The sequence below is a fragment of the Ursus arctos genome, unplaced genomic scaffold, assembly GCF_023065955.2.
Source record: "Ursus arctos isolate Adak ecotype North America unplaced genomic scaffold, UrsArc2.0 scaffold_21, whole genome shotgun sequence".
Lineage (NCBI taxonomy): Eukaryota > Metazoa > Chordata > Mammalia > Carnivora > Ursidae > Ursus > Ursus arctos.
In genome coordinates this window covers 4,133,277-4,156,640 of record NW_026622886.1, presented here as the reverse complement: position 1 = coordinate 4,156,640, position 23,364 = coordinate 4,133,277, and the positions used below count along the sequence as shown (strand labels likewise).

General features: G+C 56.4%; 2 protein-coding genes across 3 annotated transcripts; one reads left to right on the top strand and one right to left on the bottom strand.

Moving 5' to 3' along the window:
* The first annotated feature begins 1,919 nt into the window (after positions 1-1,919).
* GALR3 (galanin receptor 3) lies at positions 1,920-16,320 on the top strand. The gene is made up of 5 exons (XM_026479272.4): positions 1,920-2,278; positions 2,922-5,466; positions 9,483-9,589; positions 13,592-14,236; positions 15,262-16,320. The coding sequence occupies exons 1-2, from the start codon at positions 1,920-1,922 to the stop codon at positions 3,694-3,696; spliced, it is 1,134 nt and encodes a 377-aa protein (XP_026335057.1). The 3' UTR covers positions 3,697-5,466; positions 9,483-9,589; positions 13,592-14,236; positions 15,262-16,320.
* On the bottom strand, positions 12,303-23,360 carry ANKRD54 (ankyrin repeat domain 54). 2 transcript variants are annotated; one of them, XM_026479667.4, is made up of 8 exons: positions 22,923-23,360; positions 21,396-21,443; positions 16,918-17,016; positions 14,836-14,907; positions 14,294-14,341; positions 14,094-14,218; positions 13,790-13,897; positions 12,303-13,411 (listed from the first exon to the last, which is right to left on the bottom strand). In XM_026479667.4, the coding sequence occupies exons 1-8, from the start codon at positions 23,245-23,247 to the stop codon at positions 13,337-13,339; spliced, it is 900 nt and encodes a 299-aa protein (XP_026335452.1). In that variant the 5' UTR covers positions 23,248-23,360; the 3' UTR covers positions 12,303-13,336. The 2 variants fall into 2 exon arrangements, with proteins under 2 accessions (XP_026335452.1, XP_026335453.1); XM_026479668.4 differs by having other exon boundaries at positions 16,918-17,011; positions 22,923-23,015.
* Between the last annotated feature and the right edge of the window lie 4 nt (positions 23,361-23,364).

Here is a 23,364-nt window from a genome sequence, read left to right as displayed (position 1 = left end):
ACGCAGTCCCTACCACCTCTTCTCTCCCTAAGCTCATTGCAGACTCTTGTCCCCACTACACTTGTCCAGTTTACAAACAACCTCACTGTTATGAAATCCAGGGTACCTTGTTTCCCCGCCCCCATCCCAACTAGTCTCTCTAACTCTCTAACCCATTTGGCCACGTGGCCTACTTCTCCAAGAGTTCCAGGCCAGAACCCCATTCACCAAGATGGATGAACCTCTGGCTTTTTCCTGGACAAGAGGGTCCTAAAGTTGTGAAGTTGTTCCCCTTCTGTCCATCCTTTTCACCCCAGGCCAAAATAAACCAAACTAAATGGACAGACGGTGTTCCTGCCCTAAAACTTTCACTGGTTCCCCATTGCCCTCAGGCTAAAGCCAAAGTCTTTGGATGGGCACAAACCCCTCCATCTCCAGCCAGACTGAACCTCGAACAAGCTTAGGAAAGTTGATGGGCCCCAGGACTCTCAGGGACTGGGGGAGGAGTCCTGTCTGGTCTCCAGAAAAGACTCCTGTTCTGCTTTCCTAGCCTAGGACACCCCATTCAAGATGAGGAATCCTTTCTGAGCTTGGATTAGAGCCCTACTTGGAGCAGAGAGAGGGAAGACGGGGAGTGAATCATTAGGCTGGAGGTGGGAGTGCCAGGAATGGGCTGGGCCCTGGCCACAGAGGGGTTAACTCCAAAGCGAATCTCAGAGAGCGAGATCAATGGGTTACTCACTGCAGAAAGAGGCAGAAGCAACGCAGGGAGGCAGAAAAGAGCCAGGCAGAAGAGCGTTGCAACCCGGGGGAAATCAGGGACCGAGGAGGAGGTGGCCGTGGCTACTCCGGAGGGAGTGCCCAAGTCTGGCTCAGCAGAGGAGGTGCCTTAAAGGAGAAGAGGGAGAAGCGGGAGGCAGACCCGCACCTGCAGGAAGGCGCCAAGGGGGCAGCCACTGAGCCAAGAGGCAGCCTCAGTCTGGCCGATTCACCCAGGACCAAGCCGGGCCCAGTGCCCAGAGTTGAGGTGGGTGTTGTCCATCCCGAGCTTCAGGGGGCTTGCTGCATGCTGGGGGCTGGGGCGCACATATTGCCTTTCTTCCCTCCACCCTGCCTGCCCTCCCCCCCATGCCCTTAATTTGTCCCACCAACCCAGGGGTCCCAGGCGTGCAGGGGGATCCACAGGTAATAGCTGATACGGGCCGGGCCGAGGGGTGGAGCAAGGGTGACAGCGGGCACAGCGCGCGTAAATGCACGCACACGTACTTGCACGGGGTCAGAGGCACCACCTGTTACACGCTGCCAGTCGAGCGCTCCAGCCTGGGAGTCAGGGTACCAGGGTGGCAAGAGCCCCAGGTCTGCCACTCAAAGTGTGATATTCACCTCCCATGTCCCCTCTCTGAGCCTCAGTGTCCTCTTGTGCAAAGACGGGACAGTGACCTATATGGTTTTCCCAGCTGTGCCTCTGTGGGGCTTTCACGAAACCGGACTTTACCATGACTCAGGGATATCACCCGTGTTTCACTGACTTTGACCCATGTCTCAGACTCTTCCCCGAGCTTCAAGCCCCCATGGAGAAGTAAGGTAGATCTATCAGCCCCTTGGGTTGGGCTTGCCCCTCCCCCATCTGCCATGTGCTCAGCCCATTCTGCAGGGAGGTGTCCATCCCCTAATCTTCCATGGGGGTGTTCCCTGGGGAACTGAGAAACCCGCCTCACACACGTATGCCATTGTGCCAGGCTTGCACAAGTGGGTCTCAGGGATGACTTTTGGCTGTCTCCCCACTCCCGCCTCCATCCCCCATGAGCTCCCCGCGCAGGAGACCTGGCCAGGCCCAGGCCAGGGGCCCGCACTGAGACCCCCTGGTCAAGTGACCAGAGCCCGGGGCTCCTGTCTGAGGACTCCAGCTTCTTTTCCTCAGGTGCCCACCGGCTGGGGAGATGGCAGATGCCCAGAACCTTTCGCTAGACAGCCCGGGGAGCATGGGGGCTGTGGCAGTGCCTGTGGTGTTCGCCCTCATCTTCCTGCTGGGCACAGTGGGCAACGGGCTAGTGCTGGCCGTGCTGTTGCAGCCGAGCCCCAGTGCCTGGCAGGAGCCCGGCAGCACTACGGATCTGTTCATCCTCAACCTAGCGGTGGCCGACCTCTGCTTCATCCTGTGCTGCGTGCCCTTCCAGGCCGCCATCTACACCCTGGACGCCTGGCTCTTTGGGGCCCTCGTTTGTAAGGCTGTGCACCTGCTCATCTACCTCACCATGTATGCCAGCAGCTTCACGCTGGCCGCCGTCTCGGTGGACAGGTGCACTGTGCCTGGGACCTGGCGGGGACTGGGCTGGGGAGGGACGACCTGGCCAGATTCCTTAGGAAGGAAAGCACGGGGGACCAAGAAGGGAGATGGGAGGGAGAGAAAGAACAGCTCTCCCGCCCCCACCAACCAGTCTCTGGGCGCCTGCCTAGCGTGCTCGAGGGGACCATCCTGCCCTCCCCCCAACTCCATCGTGAGCTTGCAGAGGACAGCTCTGTGTCTTAAGTGCCGGCACAGAGGCTGGCACGTACTAGGCGCTCGTAAGTGTACACGAATGGCAAAGAGAACACGTGAACGAATCCATCAGTTATTTTATTACCGCCCACCACACCTAGGCATACCTGCCTTGGTCGTTCTAAACGTGGGGTCCAATCCAGGCTCACTCTCTAGCTGATGACCTTAGGCAAGTCCCTTCTCTCCGAGCCTCTCATCCAGCCTTGCTAGGTGCCAGGCACTGCGCTCAGCGCTTGGCGCGTTACTGCCCTTGACCCTCGCGGCCACCCCGCGAGGCAGGTCGCCAGACGCGGAAAGCCAGGCCGCCGGCCCGCCGGTGCAGGGGGGCGAGGGAGCGCGGGGGGGGCGGGGGGGCGGGCGATCGCCCTTCCGCCTGCCGCGCTGACCTGGCGCCCGCCCGCAGGTACCTGGCCGTGCGGCACCCGCTGCGCTCGCGGGCCCTGCGCACACCGCGCAACGCGCGCGCCGCCGTGGGCCTCGTCTGGCTGCTGGCGGCGCTCTTCTCGGCGCCCTACCTCAGCTACTACGGCACTGTGCGCTACGGCGCGCTCGAGCTCTGCGTGCCCGCCTGGGAGGACGCGCGCCGGCGAGCCCTCGACGTGGCCACCTTCGCCGCCGGCTACCTGCTGCCCGTGGCCGTGGTGAGCCTGGCCTACGCGCGCACGTTGCGCTTCCTGTGGGCGGCCGTGGGCCCCGCGGGCGCGGCGGCGGCCGAGGCCCGGCGCAGAGCCACGGGCCGCGCGGGGCGCGCCATGCTGGCGGTGGCCGCGCTCTACGCCCTCTGCTGGGGCCCGCACCACGCGCTCATCCTCTGCTTCTGGTTCGGCCGCTTCGCCTTCAGCCCGACCACCTACGCCTGCCGCCTGGCCTCGCACTGCCTCGCCTACGCCAACTCCTGCCTCAACCCGCTCGTCTACGCGCTCGCCTCGCGCCACTTCCGCGCGCGCTTCCGCCGCCTGTGGCCCTGCGGCCGCCGCCGCCGCCACCGCCGCGCCCGCTGCCCCCCGGGCGTCCGCCGCCGCGTCCGCCCCGCCACCGCGGGCCCTGCCGGCTGCCCCGGGGACGCTGGGCCCCGCGGAAGGCTGCCGGCGGGCGGCGGCCCGGGCGGGCGTCCGGGGGAAGAGCCCGGCCGCGGCGGCGAGGCTGGACGAGCCCCGCCTGCCCCAGGACCGGAATGAACCTCGTCCGCCTCCCCTCGGCCCGGTGACTGTCTGTCTGTCATTCCGCCACCCCCAGGGCATGACGCTACCCGGGGATGGCTCCAGGCCCGAGTCCTCCGGAGGCGCGCGGGCTCAGCTGGGGCTCCAGCCCGGTGGACGCCCCTGGGCGGTGAAATTGGGTCCACCCAGCTAAGCGCACACCCCCGCCCCGCCCCGGCCAGGCAGCCCCCAGATTCTGGCCACACAGCCAGTCTGGCGCGAGGGCAGTTCATCTGCCCACCCCTCCAACTCGGTCAGCACCTCCTAGGCGCTGCTTCCTTCCACCACCCTTCACTAAGCCCCTTCCCCCTTCCACGCCGTGCTCTGGGTAATTGAACACTAGCAGCTAATTTAGCGAATAGTTATGTAGCATTGACTGTATCTTACGCGGTGCTACATTCTTCAATCTAATTATCAAAGCAGTTTTGCAAGGTAGATCTAATTAGTTCCCTTTCTACAGATGTAGAAATCAAGAATCAGAAAGGTTTAGTGATTTGGGGCACCTGGGTGGCTTAGTCAATGGAGTGTGTGATGCTTGATCTCGGGGTTGTGGGTTCAAGCCCGCTGGGTGTAGAGATTATTTAAAAATAAAATCTTAAAAAGAAAAAAAGTTTAGTGATTTGCCCAAGGTCACATAGCTAGTGTCTGGCAGAAGTGGGATTCAAACCCACTGCCATTTAACTTTTTCTGCTCACTGGAACCACCTTCTCCACCTGGGGGGCCTCTGTTCTCAGTTTCCATGGTTCCCAAGGTTTTCCTTGGTTCTTCCTGATTCTGCATCAGCCCTCTTCCCTAAACCGGCAGCTCCTCCCCACTTGACTGGATGCTCTGGAAACCTCAAAGAGCTCCCAGTCCCCTTCCTTAGGATAGTTCTGTTCAGCTACTCAGGCCAGCAAGTCCTGATGGGCTGCCCCAGCCACCCAGCCCTAGGTCCATTGCCTGACCCAAACCCCTTGCGTTATTCCTTCAGCCACTTGGTGCTCCTGGCTCAGGTGAGACCCTGAGCCACACTCAGGTCCCAGCTGGCAGCCCTGGCTGCCCCCGGCCCCCTCCCTGTCCATGCACACAGCAGGGTAGTCCGTGGCTGTGGCAACCTCCTAATTAACCAATAAATCAGTCTCAATGGTTGCAGAGCTACCCACTTCCCTCCCCCCCCCACACACGCCAATAATATTTATTAGCTCAGGCTGAGGCCTGAGACCTTGCGGTCTCCTTGTCTGCCTGGCACACCTCCCGGCTGCCGGGCCCCCTGGGAAGGCCCCTCCCCGACAGTCCGCAGCTGCTGAGTCCTGCTCACTGCCCGCCACCTGCTGCAGACCCAGGGGTCAGGGTGTCAGTCACCCTTCACAGGGGGAGGCTGAGACCTGCTGGGAAGTGATTGGTTTGAGAGCCCAGCACAGGGGCCTGACCCCAGGTCCAGTGTTCTCTTGACGGCGTCTCTGCCAAGGTTCCCGCGGCTGGCTCAGGCCACGGCCGTGGGATGGCAGGGGTGTGAGGGTGCCCGCTGCTGCAGCCACCCGTGCGGCCTGTACCTCCCCGTGGCCATCACTCACACTTCCACCGGCTCCTCTGACTCGCAGACAAAAGCTACTACCACCATCGTCAGAAGTGGAAACTGAGGCTCCAGGAGATGGGGTAGCTCGCCCAGAGCTGGGATCCTACCTGGGCCCAACAGACGGCTCTCATGGCAGGCCAGGCAGCACGGGAAAACATCGAAGACCACCTGATGAAGTTCGCCACACGACACTGGTGAGTGTCTGCAAAGTAGAACGGGGACCACCATCTCTGGGGCTTTGCTTATGCGGTGTTCGGGCCAGCCTCTCAGCCGGGCTGCCGCTGCTCTGGGACCAGGGACACGTGCCTGACTGGGGACAGCCTCCAGCTGGGACAGGCAAGAGACAAGCTCACCGAGCCAGGCAGAGCCAGTTCGAACCTGCCTGCAACCCCAGGCCTGGGGAAGGGGGGGTGGGTCGGGGGGAGCCCTCCACAGTGGCCTGGGTCTCTGCTCAACTGGCAGAGGGACAGTGGTACAGCCCCGGCCCCTGGCTGGACTCCAGGGCCTCGGGCTTCTGAAGGGAGTCTCCCTGGCCCACTGGAGGCTCTGGCTAATGGACGACAGTACAGCCTGGACCAGAGTTGGCACACAACAAGTATTTGGTCCACGACGATGGAGACGACCCTTTCCTTCCTTCTTTCCTTTACCCCCCAGGCATTTGGGTGCCTCCCTTAAGCTCTGCGGTGAGGGGAACACAGAGAGGGCCTGAGTCTGACCTGGTCCCTGTCTTCCAGGAGCTCCTCAGTCTAGCTGGACAGCCAAACACCAAAAGAAGGAAAGACAGCACCGTGGGCTGGGGCCAGAATAGGAGAACACACAGTCCTGAAAGGGCACAGAGGAGGAAACTCCTGCCTTCCTGGCCAATCCAAGCAGGAGTCCCAGAGGAGGTGACAGTGAATATGCATTTTCCTGAAAAGGGTGAAAAGGGCCTGCCACGTGGAGCAGCAGCCTGTGCCAAGGCGGGGTACAGGCAGGAGCAACAAGGGCCTTGTGCGGTCAAAGCAAGCCAGGAAGGGGGGGTAGCCTGAGGAGGCCAGGAAGGTGGGTGCAGTGAGATCACGTGGCCTCCCGGGCCAGCTGGGGAGCTGGTGGTGATGCCACTGAGGGTTTTCAGGATGGGCCCCATCAAACGTGTGGCTAGGAAGCCCCCCATGGCTTTGTAGAGGCTGGGTTGGAGATGCCAGGCTGGCAGCGAGCAGCCTGATCCAGGCCGCTCTGTGAGCCTTGGGCCACAAATCCGCCACCAAGGGCCTGGCCCAGGGCTGGGAAACTGTTTTGCCATGGATTTAGCAGGAAGATTGATGACCTGCTGCTGGGCTTGGGCTCGGCCTCGGAGGCCCCTGGGTCTGCTTCAGGGGGCTAATGAAATGCTTGGAAGAGCAGATGGTCGTAGTACTTTGGTTGGAGAGAGCTGCGAGTCCTGTAGGGCCACAGGCAGGCACTGGCGGCTGGAGGAGAGGCGGAATGAGCTCCAGCCATTCTCCGAGGCCCAGGAGAATCCACCCAACCTGAGCCCCGTGCAGGATCTCAGGCTGGGCCTGGGGCAGCCTGGGGGTCCCGGCAGGAGTTGAGTTGGAAGGTCTGAATTCTGCAGGCCTTTCATCCTCCTGTTTGTGCAAACCTCTTAGGAAGGGCCCTGCATCGCTCACACCTGAGCACTTAAGAGGCACGGCGTTCTTTTGCAGGAAGAAAAGGCAGAAGCATGTGGGGTTGGAGGAGCCCAGAAGGCCCTAACCCAGCTTGGGCAAGCAGGGAAGACTTCCTGGAGGAGCTGGTGCCCAAGCCAAGGCCTGGAGTGGGAGTTAATCAGGGCAGATGGGGAAGGGAGCGATGGCAGAACATGGGTACCGGCCACCTGAAGTCAGGCACAGCATGGTGGGGCCCCAGCAGGAAGTGAGGTGGGAGTGGTGGGGACAGTCGCAAAGGGTTCTGTAAATCCTCTCTGAAACTGAGGCTAGACTTCATCCTGAGGGCAATGGGGAGCCACTGAAAGGTTGTAAACAAAAGAGTAAACTTACCAGATTTCCTCTATAGGGAACTTTCTGGCGGCAAGGCAGGCTTTCCTGAGGCGGAGGGCAGAATGAGATGGGGGTGGGGCAGGGACGCCACTTAGGAGGCTGGTGGGAGAATCTGGAGAGAGGAAGGTCTCAAGACGCTGATAGTGGGTGGGGATGTTTGGACAGACGGAACAACCACTTACAAGGTACAGTCCTTGGGACTTGGTGACTAAATGTTGGGGGGTGTCCCAGCTGACATCCCAGACTTCTGGCTTGGGCTACTGGCGGTTCTGGTGGGGGGATAATGGGGGCACAGGTTTGGGGGGAAACATGCTGAGACTGAAGGGCCTGGGGGGCACGGTGGGGGGTGTCCATGGGGGACCTGCTACACTCAGGCCTTGTGCTTGACCCTGGAATGTGTCTCATCTGCTTTAGAGCTTGGAGATGGAGAAACTGAGGCTCCGAGAGATTAAGTAACATGCCCAAGATCACAGAGCTAGCCCAAAACAGAGCTGGCTCGACCTCGGGTCTGTCTGAGCTCAGTTCCACGGTCTTTAGGGAGCAGAGGCAGGAAGAAGTTGGCTGCAGCAAGGGAAGCTGAACGTGCAAAGGTGACCCCCCCTACTCCACCCTCCCCCCTGCCCCCGCAGTGTAACAACGGTAGCCTAGCCGGGGCTGACACTCAGTCCCGGGCAGGGTGAGCGAGGGGAAGGCCCTGGCACAGCTGCTCCGCCACTCACCCTGCTTCAGGCTGGCAGGAACGGCATCATCCATCAAGTTCGAGGTGTGCACCTGGGGACATAAATACCAATTAACCACCCCGAGACTTCCTGTTAATGAACACCAGTTCCTCTGCCCTGACGCGGGGCTCATTTGTGAGCCGCGGGCGGGACCCAAAAAGGCACGAGGCCAGAGAAAAGCTGTGCAGCGGGGGGAATGGTTTCTGGCTGAAGTGGACAAGACTGATTTATTGAGGCATCTGCTTGATGCCACGTGGCGGCTCAGGCTCTGCGTAGGGGTGCTGCGGAAGCAGGAGGAGGGCTGGTGCCGAGGGCTCGAAGGGCAAGGGCACCAGCTCAGGGGACCTGGGCTGCTGGGGAGGGGGCCGGCCGGAGCATCTGATGGTCGTGCCGGCTGGACCCGGAGCCGTGGCGGCGTGCAGAGGTCAGGGCACGGACTTTGAGCTCCAGCGTCAGGTCTGAACCCTGGCTCCCGCACCTCACCGCCCTGAGCTGTCTGTGGCTCTACGGGCTTGCAGAACTGAGCTCTGTCAGCGCCAGGCCCCGTTCGTTCGAGGCAAACCACCCTGGGTGGCTCACCGGCTGTTGCCAACTGTATGTGACGCTGTCAGTGCCACCTGGGGCAGATCCTGGTCCCCAGCAAACCCCTCGAGATCCAGCTGAAGAGGCGTGACTTCCCCACTTCTGCCCCTCAGGTCGAGCCGACCACCGAGTACGGCTGTGACTCGTGCCACCCTCCCAGGCTTTCGAAGTGGGAAAAGTCACCAGGCTGGCCTGGACCAGTCATGGGGACAAGAGAACACTCTGGTCCCTTGGCGGGGGCTTTGGGAAAGACTCCTGCTTCCCTGAGCCTGGTTCCTTATGTGGAGATCATATCTCCCTGACGCACTGAGGCCTCCATGTTGTCATGAGAGCCAGCATCAGGGGGCTGGGGCTGTGGTTCCCTTTGGGACCCGTAACTGGGGGAAGCCAGGGACTTTGTTGGGATCACCCGGGGAATCAGACCAGCTTCCCGACCTCCTGAGCTTGCCTTGGGCTCAGCATCTGAAGCGGTCTGGGAAGCAGGCAGTGCTGGTCGGGATAGTGGCTTCTCCCAGAGGGGCTTTTCCCTGGAGCTCAGGGTGCCTGCTTTGGGTAAGAATGCACTTGACCTCTAGGTTGGAGGTGACAGCCAGCCTCACGTGATTTCTGCCACCAGGCACAGCTTCAGACCTGGACCTCTGCAGCCTTGTCCCACCTCCCTCTCTGGCCAGCCTCTCACCCTCCTGGGCCCAGCACTTTCCACAGTCTCCTGGTCCCACTGCCTGTCCTCCTGCCTGTCCTCCAGCCTCCAGGCCTGCCTCACGCTGTTCCCTCCACCTGCCCAGCTCTCCCACCACCCCGGGAGGCTTGTGATAGTGGAGGCAACTGCCCAAGATCAACAAGGGTCACGCCAGGCTCACCAGCTCGGACCGTCCTTTCTCTGACCTCTAGTGACCAGGCGCCTGCTTGTCCAAGCCTACTGTGTCACGTGCTCGGCAAGAAAAGGGCCAGACCCTCCCCGCACCTGAGACTGCTTGTGGACACGCGATATTCGCTCGGTAAGGTCCAGCACTTCCTACCGACTGTGTCCCAGGGGACCCTGGTGGCCATTGGCACTTTGGAAACCTGGGCAGAGATTAAATCAGCCCTGGGCTGGGCCCCACACACCGGCTCTCTGACCTCAAGCAAGTTACTTTCTCTCTCTGAGCCTCAATTTTCTGCATCCATAAAACAGCAGCAGCGGTATGCTGGCTACCTAACATTTTATCCCGAGCGCTAAAGCAAGGGACTTGCATAAAGGGCCTGCCGGCCCCTAGCAGGAACTCAGCAAATGGCCCCCAGTTTTAGGAAACTCTGCTGAGAAGACTCTAATTCCAGGCACGGTGGGAACAGCACGAGCTTTGGGGGTGATCCAGGTTCTAGCCTAGCTGCCCAGTTGGGTCACCCCAGCAAACCTGTATTTTCTCTACTATCAAAAGCAGCAGTGAGGCTAGTTTTCTGGAAGGATGGTTGTGAGAACCTTGAATGTTCTTTTCTAAGCACTCACCACTGTTTGCCAGGGAGTCTGTTAAGATTTTATTTATTTATTTGACAGAGAGAGACAGCCGGTGAGAGAGGGAACACAAGCAGGGGGAGTGGGAGAGGAAGAAGCAGGCTCCTAGCGGAGGAGCCTGATGTGGGGCTCGATCCCATAACGCCGGGATCACGCCCTGAGCCGAAGGCAGACACTTAACGACTGCGCCACCCAGGCGCCCCAGGGAGTCTGTCCTTCTGTTCATGGCCCTGCGCCCACCCAGAGCACAGCCAGTGTTCAATAAGGGGAATGAAATCTGAGGTCAAAAGCAAGGATCCTATCCGGAAGGTAAAATCCATGGAGGTGGATTTCTTCTTCTTCGTGCCAGCCCCACATCCTCCCCTCCTCCTGCTCCCTCCACCCACTGACTCAGTGACTCCCAGAGCAGCTAGGAACAGAATTAAGTCCTGCGCGGGTGACCTTGTGGAGTTCTCCATCCTGCCCCCTGCCCAGCTCCGCCAGCTCAGGGCCCACTTGTGTACTTTCTGACTCACTCCAATGTCTGGGGCAGACTCGCAGGCTGGCTCTCCAGACAGATTTGGGGTGGCAGACATCTCCTGGCTGGAAATGGGGTAAGGCAGATTGGCTGGCTGCCTGGCTGTCTGGCAAGCGTTTGATGACCGGCCTCTATGGCTGGGGAGGGAGTGGACAATAACCACTTTGCTTGTCCCAATGGCCCATTCTCACGGCCTTGTGGTTACAGGGCCAGGAGTGGGTGGGCGGGGCACCACGGGGATGGAGGGTGCTGCAGGGATATGTCCTGCTTTCTGGGTGGGGCTGGCTTGGTCCAGGCCACAGACTTGTTAGGAGTTAGCCAGTGAGTGTCTCTGTCAGACTGTTCTAGAAACAGCTGAAGTCATCTCAGGGCAATTTCACTAAGTCCCGGCACCCCCCACCCTCTTGGCTCTGCCAATGCAAAGCAGCCTGCCCTACTAGGGGATAATCGGTCTCAGAAGTACCCAAGCAGTCCCCAGGGTGCCCTTGGCACGCCCCTTACCTATCTGCCCCAACGTTCTGTAGCAAGAGTTCCTAACTTTTTCTGATCGTGGACCCTGCTGAGAATGAAAGCTATGGTCGCTTTTGTCAGAAACACACGTCTTGCACGGTTTCAGGCGGTTCATACCTCCCTGAGGGCCCGTCCATTGAACCCCTTAGACCTGAGGCTGAGAAACTGCTTCAGCTCTCTCCAGGGCGCTCAGGCCCAGGGGTATGGTTATGGGAGGCGCAGAGAAGCAGGTCCCAAGAGAAGGGGCCCACCGACTTTGAGGTCCATTCCCTCCCACCCGTACCTCCCCTTTGCCCTGACTCTCCCTGCCCAGCCCCACCCCCAGGGCCAGGGGCCAAGGGGCCTGTGTGCAGGCACGAGCACCTGCAAAGCCCCGGCGGAGGGCAAGCTCACACGTGCTCCTGGACCCTAGCCAGCAGGCTCCCTCATAGAAAGGCCGCCGCGCCCCTGCACTTCTCCCTCTCACTCCTCCCCTTACTCCGCCCCTCCCTCACAAGGAGCTCCTCCCTCACGGGGCTCCTCCCCTCAGTACGCCCCTCCTTCACGGGGACCTCCTCCCCCCGCCCCTCCCCCACGGGGTCCCTTCCTCGCAGTGCTCCTCCTCTCACTCCTCCACGTGGAGACGCAGCCACTTCACTCAGCAGCAGCGGCTTGGGCTCCGTGGAAACCTGACTGCTTCCTCTGCTGCTCTCTCCCCGCAGTCTTGGGGCTAGCACCACACTTTCCCTCCCCCAACCCTGCCCCCCAACCCCTGGTGGAGTTTCTCCTCTCACAGGATCCTGAAGGCAGCTCCCAGCCTGTGTCTCATACCCACAGAGACCCTTTTCTCTTCTGGGTCTGGGGAGCAGCTGGGGGCCCTGGGTTCAATTCCCATCCAACAGGCTGGGCTTTGGGGGACAGCTCCCCTCTGAAAAGCAGCCAGGATTCCAGCGTACTCAGAGGGCACGTGGGGCAGGGCCAGGGTGGGTGTGGACAGTGACCTGGGGAGTCTGTCTTTACTCTGTAGTCAGTGTCCCCCTCCGCTCCCCTCCTGTGGCAGACCCCTGCCAAGAAACCCGCGGGTGCGTTGCCCACAAGGGACGGGTCTGCTCCCCGGGGCCGAGCGGGGTACCTCCTGTACAGTGAGTTCTGTGCCTCCACGACTAGGTCAGTTTCCCGTCACTGCTGAACAAATGTCCACGGACGTCGTGGCTTAAAACAACACGTACTTTATTCTCTTACGATTCCGGCGGTCAGAATTCCAAGGACAGTCTCCCGGGGCTAAAGTCAAAGTGTCAGCAGGGCCCTGGTTCCCTCGGGAAGCTCTGAAGGGAGATTCCATTTCCTTGCCTTTTCTAGCTTCTGTGGGTGCCTGCCTTCCTCAGCTCTGACCCCTTCCCGCTGTATCTCCCACTTCCTCTCTGACCTCCTGCGATCCTTGTGACTACATGAAGCCCACCGGGCTAACCCGGGAGGGTCGCCTGGTCCACAGATCATCCATGTAATGACATCTACAAAGTCCCTTTGCCCGATAAAGTAATGTCCACAGGCTCCTGGGATAAGAACGCGGACATCTCGGGGGGCCACCATTCAGCCTACTACAACCGGGCTGCAGAATGGACCACCTCCCCCTCCCAATGTTTTGACGACTGGGAGAAAAGGCTGGGGCTTTTCTGCTTTGGGTTCCACAGGGTCCTTCCTAACCTTGTATTTTTAGGGTCTAGGCTTCACCGACCCTCCCTTCCAACCAGAGAGATGCACTGCGATGGCTCCTTGAAAGTCAGGCGACAAGTCTAAATCTAAATGCTGGTGAGGGGTGTGGGCCAGCCAAGAAGCCCCCCAAGGGTTCTTAAGCCCGCACCCTGCTGGCTGCAATAAGCCCCTGGCTGGGAAGGGACACAGAGAAGGGTCTGGGGCCTGCCGAGGGTGCCGGGGAGGCCACGAGACAAGTGAGGCTGGCTAGGACGGTGCACGTCGGCCAGAGCTGAGGTGTGGCTGCAGTGCTGTGGGAGCAGAGGGAGAAGCTGGGGGCTGTGGTCCCGGCCCCCAGAGATGGTACAGGCCGTGGCTGGGAGCGGCTCTGAAGTCGGTGAGAGAGCATCTCTGCCCCGCAGCATCTGGGGGCAAGGGCCTCACCAGATTACGTGCAGCTCCAAGTCCCAGGCATTGGGTTTTTTCTTGGTACTGAGAGAGCGGTGGGGGCAGGGGCGGGGCAGCGGCAGAGCGGAAGCCGGGGAGCCTCTCTTGCTACCTCTTCTCCATGTTCTGCATCTGCAAGCTGAGGGACGTGAAGCTGGCCAGGAGGTCGGTCACTTCATCCACCTGTGGGACAAAACCAAGGCTCTGTCACAGGTGCCATGACGGGCCCAGGTGTCTCGGCCCCCAGATCTCCACCCCAGGCCATAGACATGGAGGGTAGGCATGGTCTGTCCTCCCAGGGCACGGGGCGGCTTCCCGTGCTGACTACGGAGCAGCTGTCCGATCGGTAGTCCTTGACTCCAGGTACTGTCAGACTGCCCCGGAGACGAGAGCCACGAGTAGCTTCAAAGGAAGTCGACAGACGCTTGGAGGTCCACAGTGGGCTGCAACCCCACAGCCGTGGCCCTGCTCCACATGAGTGGCTGGCTGTGTCGCACCAGAGAGGGACTGGCGCCGAGGCTCCTGCCAGGCGCCGGGCCTGGCCCTGCAGCTGCCGCTCACCTGCTCTTTGGTGCTCGTCATCTGGAGGCGGGTGCAGAGGTCGTCCAGCCGCTCCCGCTGCTCGTGCCGCCCCAGGTGCTCCAGGTACTCCCTCAGCATCTGGATGATCTGGAACAAGGGGCTGGGCTGAGCTGCTCGGTTCTACCTAGGCGGCCCAGAGAGAGCTGCCGGTGGAGCAGATGCCAAACGGGGTCAGTGTGAAGCCCCCAGGAGCCCTCGTGCGGGCGGCAGGCGTGTCTGTGGTTAGGGCAGCGCCTGCCCAGGGCTTGTCTGCTGCCGGTGGCTCAGCACAAGGGGCACTCACCTGCTTCACCTCCAGCCGCACAGCCTCCAGGCACTGGGAGTGGCCTTCCTGTAGGATGTTCAGCTTCGACTTGGCCAGGTGCAGGGGCGTGCGGCCAGCTCGGTCCAGGGCATCCACGCGGGACCCTGCACGAGCAGGCCGAGGTAAGCCCACGGGGCGTGAGGGCAAGAGAGGAGGGCAAAGGGGAAGGAAGCACATACCTCCTCGTAGCAGGGTAGTGATGACAGGGACGTGGTTGGTGCAGGCCGCTGAGGAAGGAGAACAGAGACTTGAGAGTCCAGGCCACCAGGACTTGTCCCTGCCTGCCCGCGGAGGGAGCAGGACTGTGACTCCCAAGTGTGCCCGCTCCAGGTCCCACCTCCAGAGACTGCATCACCAAGGCAGCCATGGGGTGGGTCCAACTCCCTCCCTGTACAGCTGGGGAGACTGAGGCTGCGAGATGGGACCTGCCTCACCATGAGCCATGGTGTGGAGCAGCCACAGGCTGCAGGTCTCACCTTCCCTAGCAGAGCCCTGCTTAGCCACTGAGGTTGCTAAAGCAGCTATGCTCGGGGCATGGCCACCTGGTGACCAAAGGCAAAGGCCAGGGGACACAGCCTGGGGCGAGTGCAGCCCCCGGGGGCTTGGGTTCTCCCCAGATGCTAGGAGATCCTGCTGGGAGTTTGCAGGGCCCCGGGCTCTCCATCAGAGAGCCCAGCCGTGCGGCAAAGCAGCGGGCACTGGTGGCTTCTCAGGCACTTACCCAGGTGCAGTGGCGTGTTCCCCAGCCCATCTCGCTGGTTGGGATCAGCCCCGTGGTCCAGGAGTAGCTGCACTGGAAACAGGAAAACCCACGAGGAGTTGTTGGAGGGCTTCTACGGACTGGATCCTAACCCCCACCTGTAAGCTAGCTAAAGAGGCTTCCGCAAAGTGTGGGACACTGAAAGCAACATGGTTCTCCATGTTGTTTTGTTCATTCATTCGTTCGTTCGTTTATTCATTCACTTACTCCCTCACTCACAGGGTTCATGTGTAGGACTCTGAGGGCCAGGGACCGAGGATTCCGGGAGGGCCTTCTGACCTACGCAGGACTATGAAAGGACAGAGATTCTAAGGGTTAAAGTAAGTTCTTTCAACAGCGGTGGCTGCTAGTAAAGGCTCTCAAGGACACTTTCTGCTCTTTCCACAGCCAAGTGCCATAGTGGAAATTAGGCCAATAGCTGATGCTGACCATCCCCCTCCCTGAGTGTCTATGCCACCTCCGGGGTGGGCTGCAGTGACCCAGAGAGATGTGCAGGCAGACTAACACATATGACGAGGCCGGGCTGAGAAGCACACTCTGTACAGAAACGAATGAGAGACGTCTCACAGACCTACATGTGAAAGCTCTAAGTCCGGCTTGTAGAGGAAAACCTTGTGATAGGGAAAGATTTCTTAAATAGGTCACAGAAATGCTACCCATAAAAAAGAGAAAAGATGGATACACTGGATTCATTAAAAATAAGAGCTTGGGTTGATCAAAAGACACCACTCAGAGAACAAGAAGGAAGATCAGAAAAGTTAAGTCATTTATATTTGATAAGTGATTTGTATCCAGAATATGTAAAGAATTTCTACAAATCAATAATAATAATAAAAAAACCAACCAGGCAGCTTGTTTTAAAACGCGGACAAAAGACTTGAACAGGAACTTCACAAAAGAGGATAAAAAAATGGCCAATATGTACAAAACAGGCTACAAAAATGGTCAATATATACATGCTCAACATTCATGGCCACCAGAGAAACGCAAATGAAAGAATGGCTAGAATGCCAGAATGGCTAAAATTAAAAAGAGACAACACCAAGCATCAGCAAGGCTGTGGAGAAATGTGGAACTCCTACACCGCTGGTGGGAGTGTATATTGGGACAGCCGCCGGGGGCGACAGTGTGGAAGTACGTACTAAAGCTCATGTACGTGTCCCCTGGTGAGCCAGCAACTCCTTGCCTGCGACAATATCTAACACAGTTAAATGCTTATATCCAAGTCACAGGTACAAGAATGTTCCCAACAGCTGTAGTCATAAGAGCCCAAACCTGGAAACAACACAAACGTCCATCAACAGTAGAACAGGTGAACTGTGGGACAGCACACAATGAAATACCATCCAGCTTAATAAGAAAGAAGAAACTCCTGATACTGACAACATTCAGGGATGAATCTCAGGGATGTAAGTTTGAGTGAAAGAGAATACAAAAGTGCATACTCTTTGCTTGCAATTATGTGAAATTCAAAACCAGGAAAACTACTGTATGGTGAACAAGGTCTACACGGGAGTAAGGACTGGAAGGGGCATCAGGTAGGCTGCTGAGGGGCTGAAACTTCTTTCTTTCTTTCTTTCTTTCTTTCTTTCTTTCTTTCTTTCTTTCTTTCTTTTCTTTCTTTCTTTCTTTTCTTTCTTTCTTTTCTTTCTTTTCTTTCTTTTCTTTCTTTTCTTTCTCCTTTTTTTTTTTTAAGTAGGCCCTACACCCAACATGGGGCTTGAACTCATGACCTTGGGATCAAGAGTCGCATGCTCTACTGACTGAGCCAGCCGGGTGCTCCTGACCGATCTGGGTGGTGGTAAGGACAGTGCATACATATAGAAAGTTCACTGTGTATAAGTTATACCGCACGCAAAAAGGACTTTCGAAAGGGGGAGGGAGGTCTGTCCTGCTGGTGCCCTTGGCACTGAGTAAATGTTGCCAGAATGTCTTGAAGGACTGGCCCCACCCCTGGCTGTGCAGACAGCAGATCTTCCCCCTGCGCCTCTGGAGAGATGCTCCTCAGCCCGCCCCGTTCCCTCCCGCCTGCCCAGGACTCACCGATCTGGTCGTTGCCATTGCAGGAGGCGAAGTGCAGAGCGGTGCGGCCCTTGTCATCAGCTGCACAGGGATCCGCACCATCTTCCAGAAGCTGCTGCACTGACACCACCAAGACAGAGGGGAAGGGGGACAGAGAGGCGGTGTTAGTTAAGCAGCAGCTCCTAGGGCATGAAGAGGGAAGCTCAGGGTGCTTCCAGGCAAGGCACTGATAAGGCAGGCGAGAGCTCATCCCGCCTGGATGCTGGCCTCACAGGGGACATGAAGACAAGGGCCTTGCTCTCCTGAAGGCATGTCTGAGGACCACAGATTCTGGCTGCTCAAACTCTGTGTCTAGGCATAGATCATCACAGAAGGATCTTGGCCCTCAGGGTCAGGAACTCTAGAGTCACAGAAACCCCGAGCACAGCCTTTGGCCTCACATCCATTCCAGTCGGACACAGCCGCCTGAGCTGTTGGGCAATGCTTCCTTTGCTCCTGAGGGGGGGGCCCTTTGGAGTGGCCAGAGCACAGACATGGAGCCGCAGAGACTAAGTCCCAGGCTAAGCTGAGTAACAAAGAAAGGAGTACATTGCCGGTAGTGTGGGGCACGGGAAAGAGCCGGGCTGGGAGTAGGAAGGCCTGAATTTAGGTCCCAGTTCACCAGCAAATGGGAATAATCGCCCTGCCAATCTCCAGAGCTGCTATGATGAGAATAATGGATATGAAATGCCTTCTCTGTAAAACATGGAGCCATTATAAACTGTGAGGCATTACGTGTCACATGCGTATGTCCGACTGAAATGTATAAATTGCTGCCAAACATCATTTTTTAAAAAAGATTATTTATTTATTTATTTGACAGAGAGACAGCCAGCGAGAGAGGGAACACAAGCAGGGGGAGTGGGAGAGGAAGAAGCAGGCTACCAGCCGAGGAGCCCAATGCGGGGCTCGAACCCAGAACACTGGGATCACACCCTGAGCCAAAGGCAGACGCTTAACGACTGCGCCACCCAGGTGCCCCCAAACATCATTTTAGAGCATCCAACAGTTTAGTCTCCACCAGCAAACCTCTCAAGGACTCCAGACAAAGCCCAGAATCCCCTCTTCCTCCTTCTCCTCAGGCTCAGGTAGCCACTCTGGCTCCCGTGTCTCCTTAGGGCCCTGTTCACCCTGCTACCCGAACGTGAACACGCTGTGCCATTTTAGAGCACTGGCGTGTACACCGAGCAGCAGCCTGACCCCAGCCACCTGTCTGCTCAGCCCCTCGACCACCCAGCCAGGCACGGTGTCCATTTCACAAGCCAGGAGAAGCGTCCCGTTCTGTGAAGTGCCCCGGGTACACTCACCCGGCTACCAGGAGGCAGCACTGGGATAGAAACCCAGGCTCCTCTGGCTCCAGAACTTCCGCCTCTCCAACTAAATACAGGACTTCAGGTTTTCTGGGGTTTTGTTTTAGAAAAATAGTATCACTTTATATTCTTTGTCTCCAATTATATTGTAGGTGTTTTTTGCTTCATTTATCTTACTTAATATCTAGGACCAAGATCGGACTTGTTCAGCAACATGAATGTTGTTGACTGATTGAAGAAATGAATAAAGGTGGCAGGAAAAGGTTTATGAGTGGAAGAGAAAGAAGAGCTTCCGGTTAGATCAGGACATTCACCAAAAGATAGCCAGCCAAAGAGTTAAGACAAAGCTAAAAGAGTCCGTTCTCTTCTATGATTTGGGCAGTTAATAGTCTTCTTGGAAAGCACTAAAGGCAGCACCTGTCAGAAGTCATCGAAAAATGCAAACCTTTTGATGTGATAACCCCACACCTGGGAAATTATCTTAAAAATGAGAAACTGGGGCTCAGTTGGTTAAGTGCCTGACTCTTGATTTCAGCTCAGGTCATGATCTCAGGGTTGTGCGATCGAGCCCCAAGTCAGGCTCTGTGCTAAGCATGGAACCTGTTTAAGATTCTCTCTCTCCAAAAAAAAAAAAAAAAAAAAAAAAAAAGATTCTCTCCCCCTTTCCTTTTGCCCTCCCCCCACCAAAAGAAAAAACCACTGTGCAAATATATGACTAGCTAAATAACTCTTGCTTTATTCCTCTGAAGGCATAGTGGGCATCCATTACAAATTGTGGTTATAACTGGAGAATGGAATTACAACATAATTCCTGCTTTTCACCTAATAAGCTTAAAAAAAAATCATACAGCCATGTATTCATTCTGTCAATAGGGGAAAAAAGACGTTTCCCTTTTGAAAAAAACTTTTCATAGTTATGTGGGCTACAAAATTGTGTATCTGGCACGTTTGCAAGCCCATAAAGAAAATTTCTCTGGGGGTGCCTGGGTGGCACAGCGGTTAAGCGTCTGCCTTCGGCTCAGGGCGTGATCCCGGCGTTATGGGATCGAGCCCCACATCAGGCTCTTCCGCTAGGAGCCTGCTTCTTCCTCTCCCACTCCCCCTGCTTGTGTTCCCTCTCTCGCTGGCTGTCTCTATATCTGTCAAGTAAATAAATAAAATCTTTAAAAAAATAAAAAATAAAAAAAAAAAAATTTCTCTGCATAGGAAAAAGGACTAGAAGGATAGTCACCAACATACTTACAGAGATCAGTTCCTTCGCTGATTATGGATGTTTTCCTTGCATATTTCCTTCATCTCCCAAACATTTTAAATGTATGTAATTTTCACTTAAATGAAAATATATTATGATTTAACAATAGCAGGGCATCAATTTTATGTCCATTACGACTGCTCAACTGCACCAAAACCCCAACAAAGTACAGAAGGAAAAGGAAATGCGAACCGTAAGAGAAGAGGATTAAAGAGGCCAACCCCACATTCAGGGTCACCGTCAGAGTCCGGCAAGAGTCTGGTCAATCTGACAGCCATTTAGATTTGAACATGCGTGTGTTAGAGACTCTGACTGGAACATTATAACATTTCTATCAAAACACTGAAACCACCACGTGAATACCTGACTCAAGATAAACTAGGCTTTCTGTGCAAGGGAAGTATAATTCAAATATTCTCTGGCCACACACTAGAGATAGTCAAAAGAGAACATTTATCATTTTTCCTTGAAAAGCTATCTTGGCTGCTGCTCAAATATTCCAGAATATTAAAGTTCCCGGAAAAGAGACCAAAGTGAAGAGAGTTGGAAAGCCCTCCAGTTGCCAGGCCTGCTCACTATGCTACGCCAGGCGTAAGGGAACCATTTCAAGGCCCATGGTTTAACACCCAGCCCCCCGAGGTAAATGACTTCCTCTCCACGCTGGCTGGAAACGGGCTCTCTGATCCCACGGCCCTCAAGCGATGCTCACATCTATGCTGACCGCAGCACCCCACCGAAACAGAATGATGTCCACTTGAGGTAGGTGGGATCGCGGCCTCCCAGGTCTTTGTCCAAGCCTTAATCCTCAGAGTTTATTGGATATGTGACCTCATGCAGCAAAAACGACTTTGCAGATATGAATAAGGTTAGGGACCTGGAGCTAGAAAGATTATCCTGGATTCTTCAGGCCCAAACTAATCACATGAGTCCTTAAAATCAGCTACGTTTCCCCGCGGTGTGAACCAGAGACACAGCAGCGTGAGGACTCAGTCCACTGTTGCTGACTTTGAAGATGGAGGGAGAAGACCACAAGCCAAGGAATGTGGGTGGCCCCTAGAAGCTGGACACCGCAGGGAAACAGTCTCCCCTAGGGCTTCCAGAAAGAAATACAGCCCTGCTGACAACACCTTGCTTTCATCGTGGTGAGACCTGTGTTGGGTTTCTGACCTCCAGAATTATGTGCTAAGAAATGTGTGTTGTTAAAAAGTAATAATAAAAATTAAAAAAAAGAAAAAGAAATTTGTTTTGTTTTGAACCACGATGTTTGTGGTAATTTGTTGTAGCAGCCCTAGAAAACTAACACGTGGATAAAATTACAAGTTTTCCCCTAGAACTTGACCTTGTACTTCTGAGGCTGCTAGCGCCCTGTCAGCCAATGAACGCTGGGGAGCAACAACAAAAACCCAAAATGGTGTCCTGCTGGGAGCCCCGCCCATTTCTTTCAGATGTTCTGTCACCTAAACAAGTCTGAGAACCACTGACCCAACTACCGCAAAGCCTCAGTGAGCAGTTGAAGGTGGTGGCTTTATTCAGATAGTGGCTCTGCCAGCAGTTACAGCTGACCGTTCCCAGTAACCGGAAGTTCTAAAAAGCTCCTGCTTGGCTGCTGGCTGCCAGGGATACAAAAGCAGACACTGTCCCAACATCAGGGAGCCCAGAGAGTGATGAACACTATGACATCAGGAAGTTCAGGGTGACAGAGAATCATGGGAAGAGTAAGCATCTAAGCCGGACTTCTCTTTTGCGAGATGATTACAGTTATATTCTATATAACAATGAGCCAAGTCCGCAGGGTGAGCGGGCATACTGAATTCAAGCACTCTCTTCCCAGGAATGGGTGGCCTGGATTTTGCTTTCCCTAACCGGCCCGTGGAGCCGGACCTGCTTTGCACACTCACCTGTTTCCACATCGTTGGCATTGGCCGAGTCCCTCAGCCTCTTCAGAGCTGTGAAGAGAGGAAGAGGGTTCTAGTGAAAAACAAAATAAAGCAAAACAGTCATGACGAAGCTGACAGTGGATGGTTGCCTAGTTAATCCACCACTCACCCACAACAGCACCCAAAGGGAAAGAAAGGCACCAGGATACGAGAGACACTGGGAACAAGGAAAGACGGGAAATGTTGCAGAGCGAGTGCAAAAAACCACATTCTGTAGCAAATCCTCCAAGGCCTTTGGAGCCAGATCTTGGCTCTGCCACGTATAGTAGCTGGGGGACCTTGAGCAAGTGAGTTAACCCTCCTGGGCCTCAGGTTTATCATCTGAAGAAAAAAAAAAAGTTGAGCCCTGCCCTGACAGCCCCGAGTTGTTGCAAAGACAAAATGAAATGTTTACATGGAAGCTCTGTGTGAGTCCGTCACGCGGACAATCTTATATTCTCCAAAAGAGGCCATTCCCAAATAACTTACTTAAATTGGGTAATTCCTAAGCAGAAACGTTTTTCTCCTACAATGACACTACCTCTGTATTAGAGGCTAATAGAGAACAATGTCTTTGTCATTGAAGAAATGGTGAAAATTGCAACCCAGATACATTTAATGATTCCTTACTTTTGTAGAGCACTTTATGGTTTATATAGCACTTTCAAATTTTCATTTAATCTCTACAGCATGACTAAGGTACGGGTGGAATCACAGATAGTCCTAAAAGAGACACTAAAGGCCCCATTCTTAAATTTTTCAGGGCCTTGGTTTCCATGTCATCCACAACATATGAAAGACGGTAACAGTGGACATACAAGAGCAGGGGTTTGAGTCTGGCAGACGTGGGTTCTGATTCCAGCACCGCCACTTAACTAGCTATGCGACTTGGAGCAAGGTCTCCGAGCCTCAGTTTCCTGTTCCATATAACGGGAACAGTATCTGGATCTCATTGAGTTATTGTGAGGATTAGAAATGATCACATACCACCCAACAGTGTTTGGCACACAACAAAGGCAGAATAATCGCTACGGAGTCATCACCTTACTTAACTCCGGCAACATCCCTGTAAAGCAAGTACTGTACTCGTTTACAGACGAGAAAACGAAGGCTGAAAGGTTCTGCAGTTGGCCTACGGCTTCAACGAGGTAGAGTCGTCCAATCCCGGTCTGCGCATTTAAACAAGTTGGTAGAACTTGGCTACATGCTCTGGCCTCCCCTGTCTGCTAATAAAAGTATTCGCCAGCACCCCACTTCTTTTTTAATCTACTAATAAACGCCTGGAGTCATGAAAAGTTTCTATTCAGGAATTACCAAGTGCTTCAGCACTGTCTTTCACATTCGCAGTCCTTAGCCGCTCTCCAACCTGATTGCTACTGAAAGGAGCCTCAGGGGTCACTATGGGCCCGGAGCTCAGCCGCCCGAAGTCCCCGTGCTGAGAGGCCGGGGTAGGTCAGGGTCCCGGAGGGTCGGCGGAGGGCCGGCCCCGCCTCCCGCCGCGCTCCTCACCGTGCACCTCCTTGCCCGTGGGCCCGAGCCGACGGTGGGGCCTGGCGGCGCGCCTCAGCCGGCCGGCGGGGATCTTACAGCGCAGCTCATCTCGGGGCTCCGCGTCCTGCTGCCACAGGACATGGAGGTAGCGCAGCGGGGACTGGGCCCCACCGGACGCCCGGCCCGGGAGGCCCGCGCCGCCGCCCAAAGCGGACCCGAAGTCCGCGAAGGAGAAGAGGCCCTCGGGGCCCGTCAGCGGCTCCGGCGCCACGGCGCACTCGCCATCCGAGCTCGAGCGGCCCGAGCGCGGTTCGTCGTCCGCGCCCCCGGCGGCGGCTGCCATGGCAACGGCTCTGCGCGGGCCTGGCCGCCGGAGCCTCGTTCCCGACCGACCAACCGACCCGCTTCCTCCGCCCTAAGCCTCGCTGTCAGCGGGCGAGCGGGCGGGTCCCGCCTGCAA

Coding starts and splice junctions, on each gene's coding strand:
- ANKRD54 (XM_026479667.4), bottom strand. CDS start 23,247: ATGGCAGCCGCCGCCGGGGGCGCGGACGACGAACCGCGCTCGGGCCGC. Junction 17,017..21,395: donor TGCCAACGATGTGGAAACAG/GTGAGTGTGCAA, acceptor TGGTGGTGTCAG/TGCAGCAGCTTCTGGAAGAT. Junction 13,412..13,789: donor TGACGAGCACCAAAGAGCAG/GTGAGCGGCAGC, acceptor TTTGTCCCACAG/GTGGATGAAGTGACCGACCT.
- GALR3 (XM_026479272.4), top strand. CDS start 1,920: ATGGCAGATGCCCAGAACCTTTCGCTAGACAGCCCGGGGAGCATGGGG. Junction 2,279..2,921: donor GCCGCCGTCTCGGTGGACAG/GTGCACTGTGCC, acceptor GCCCGCCCGCAG/GTACCTGGCCGTGCGGCACC.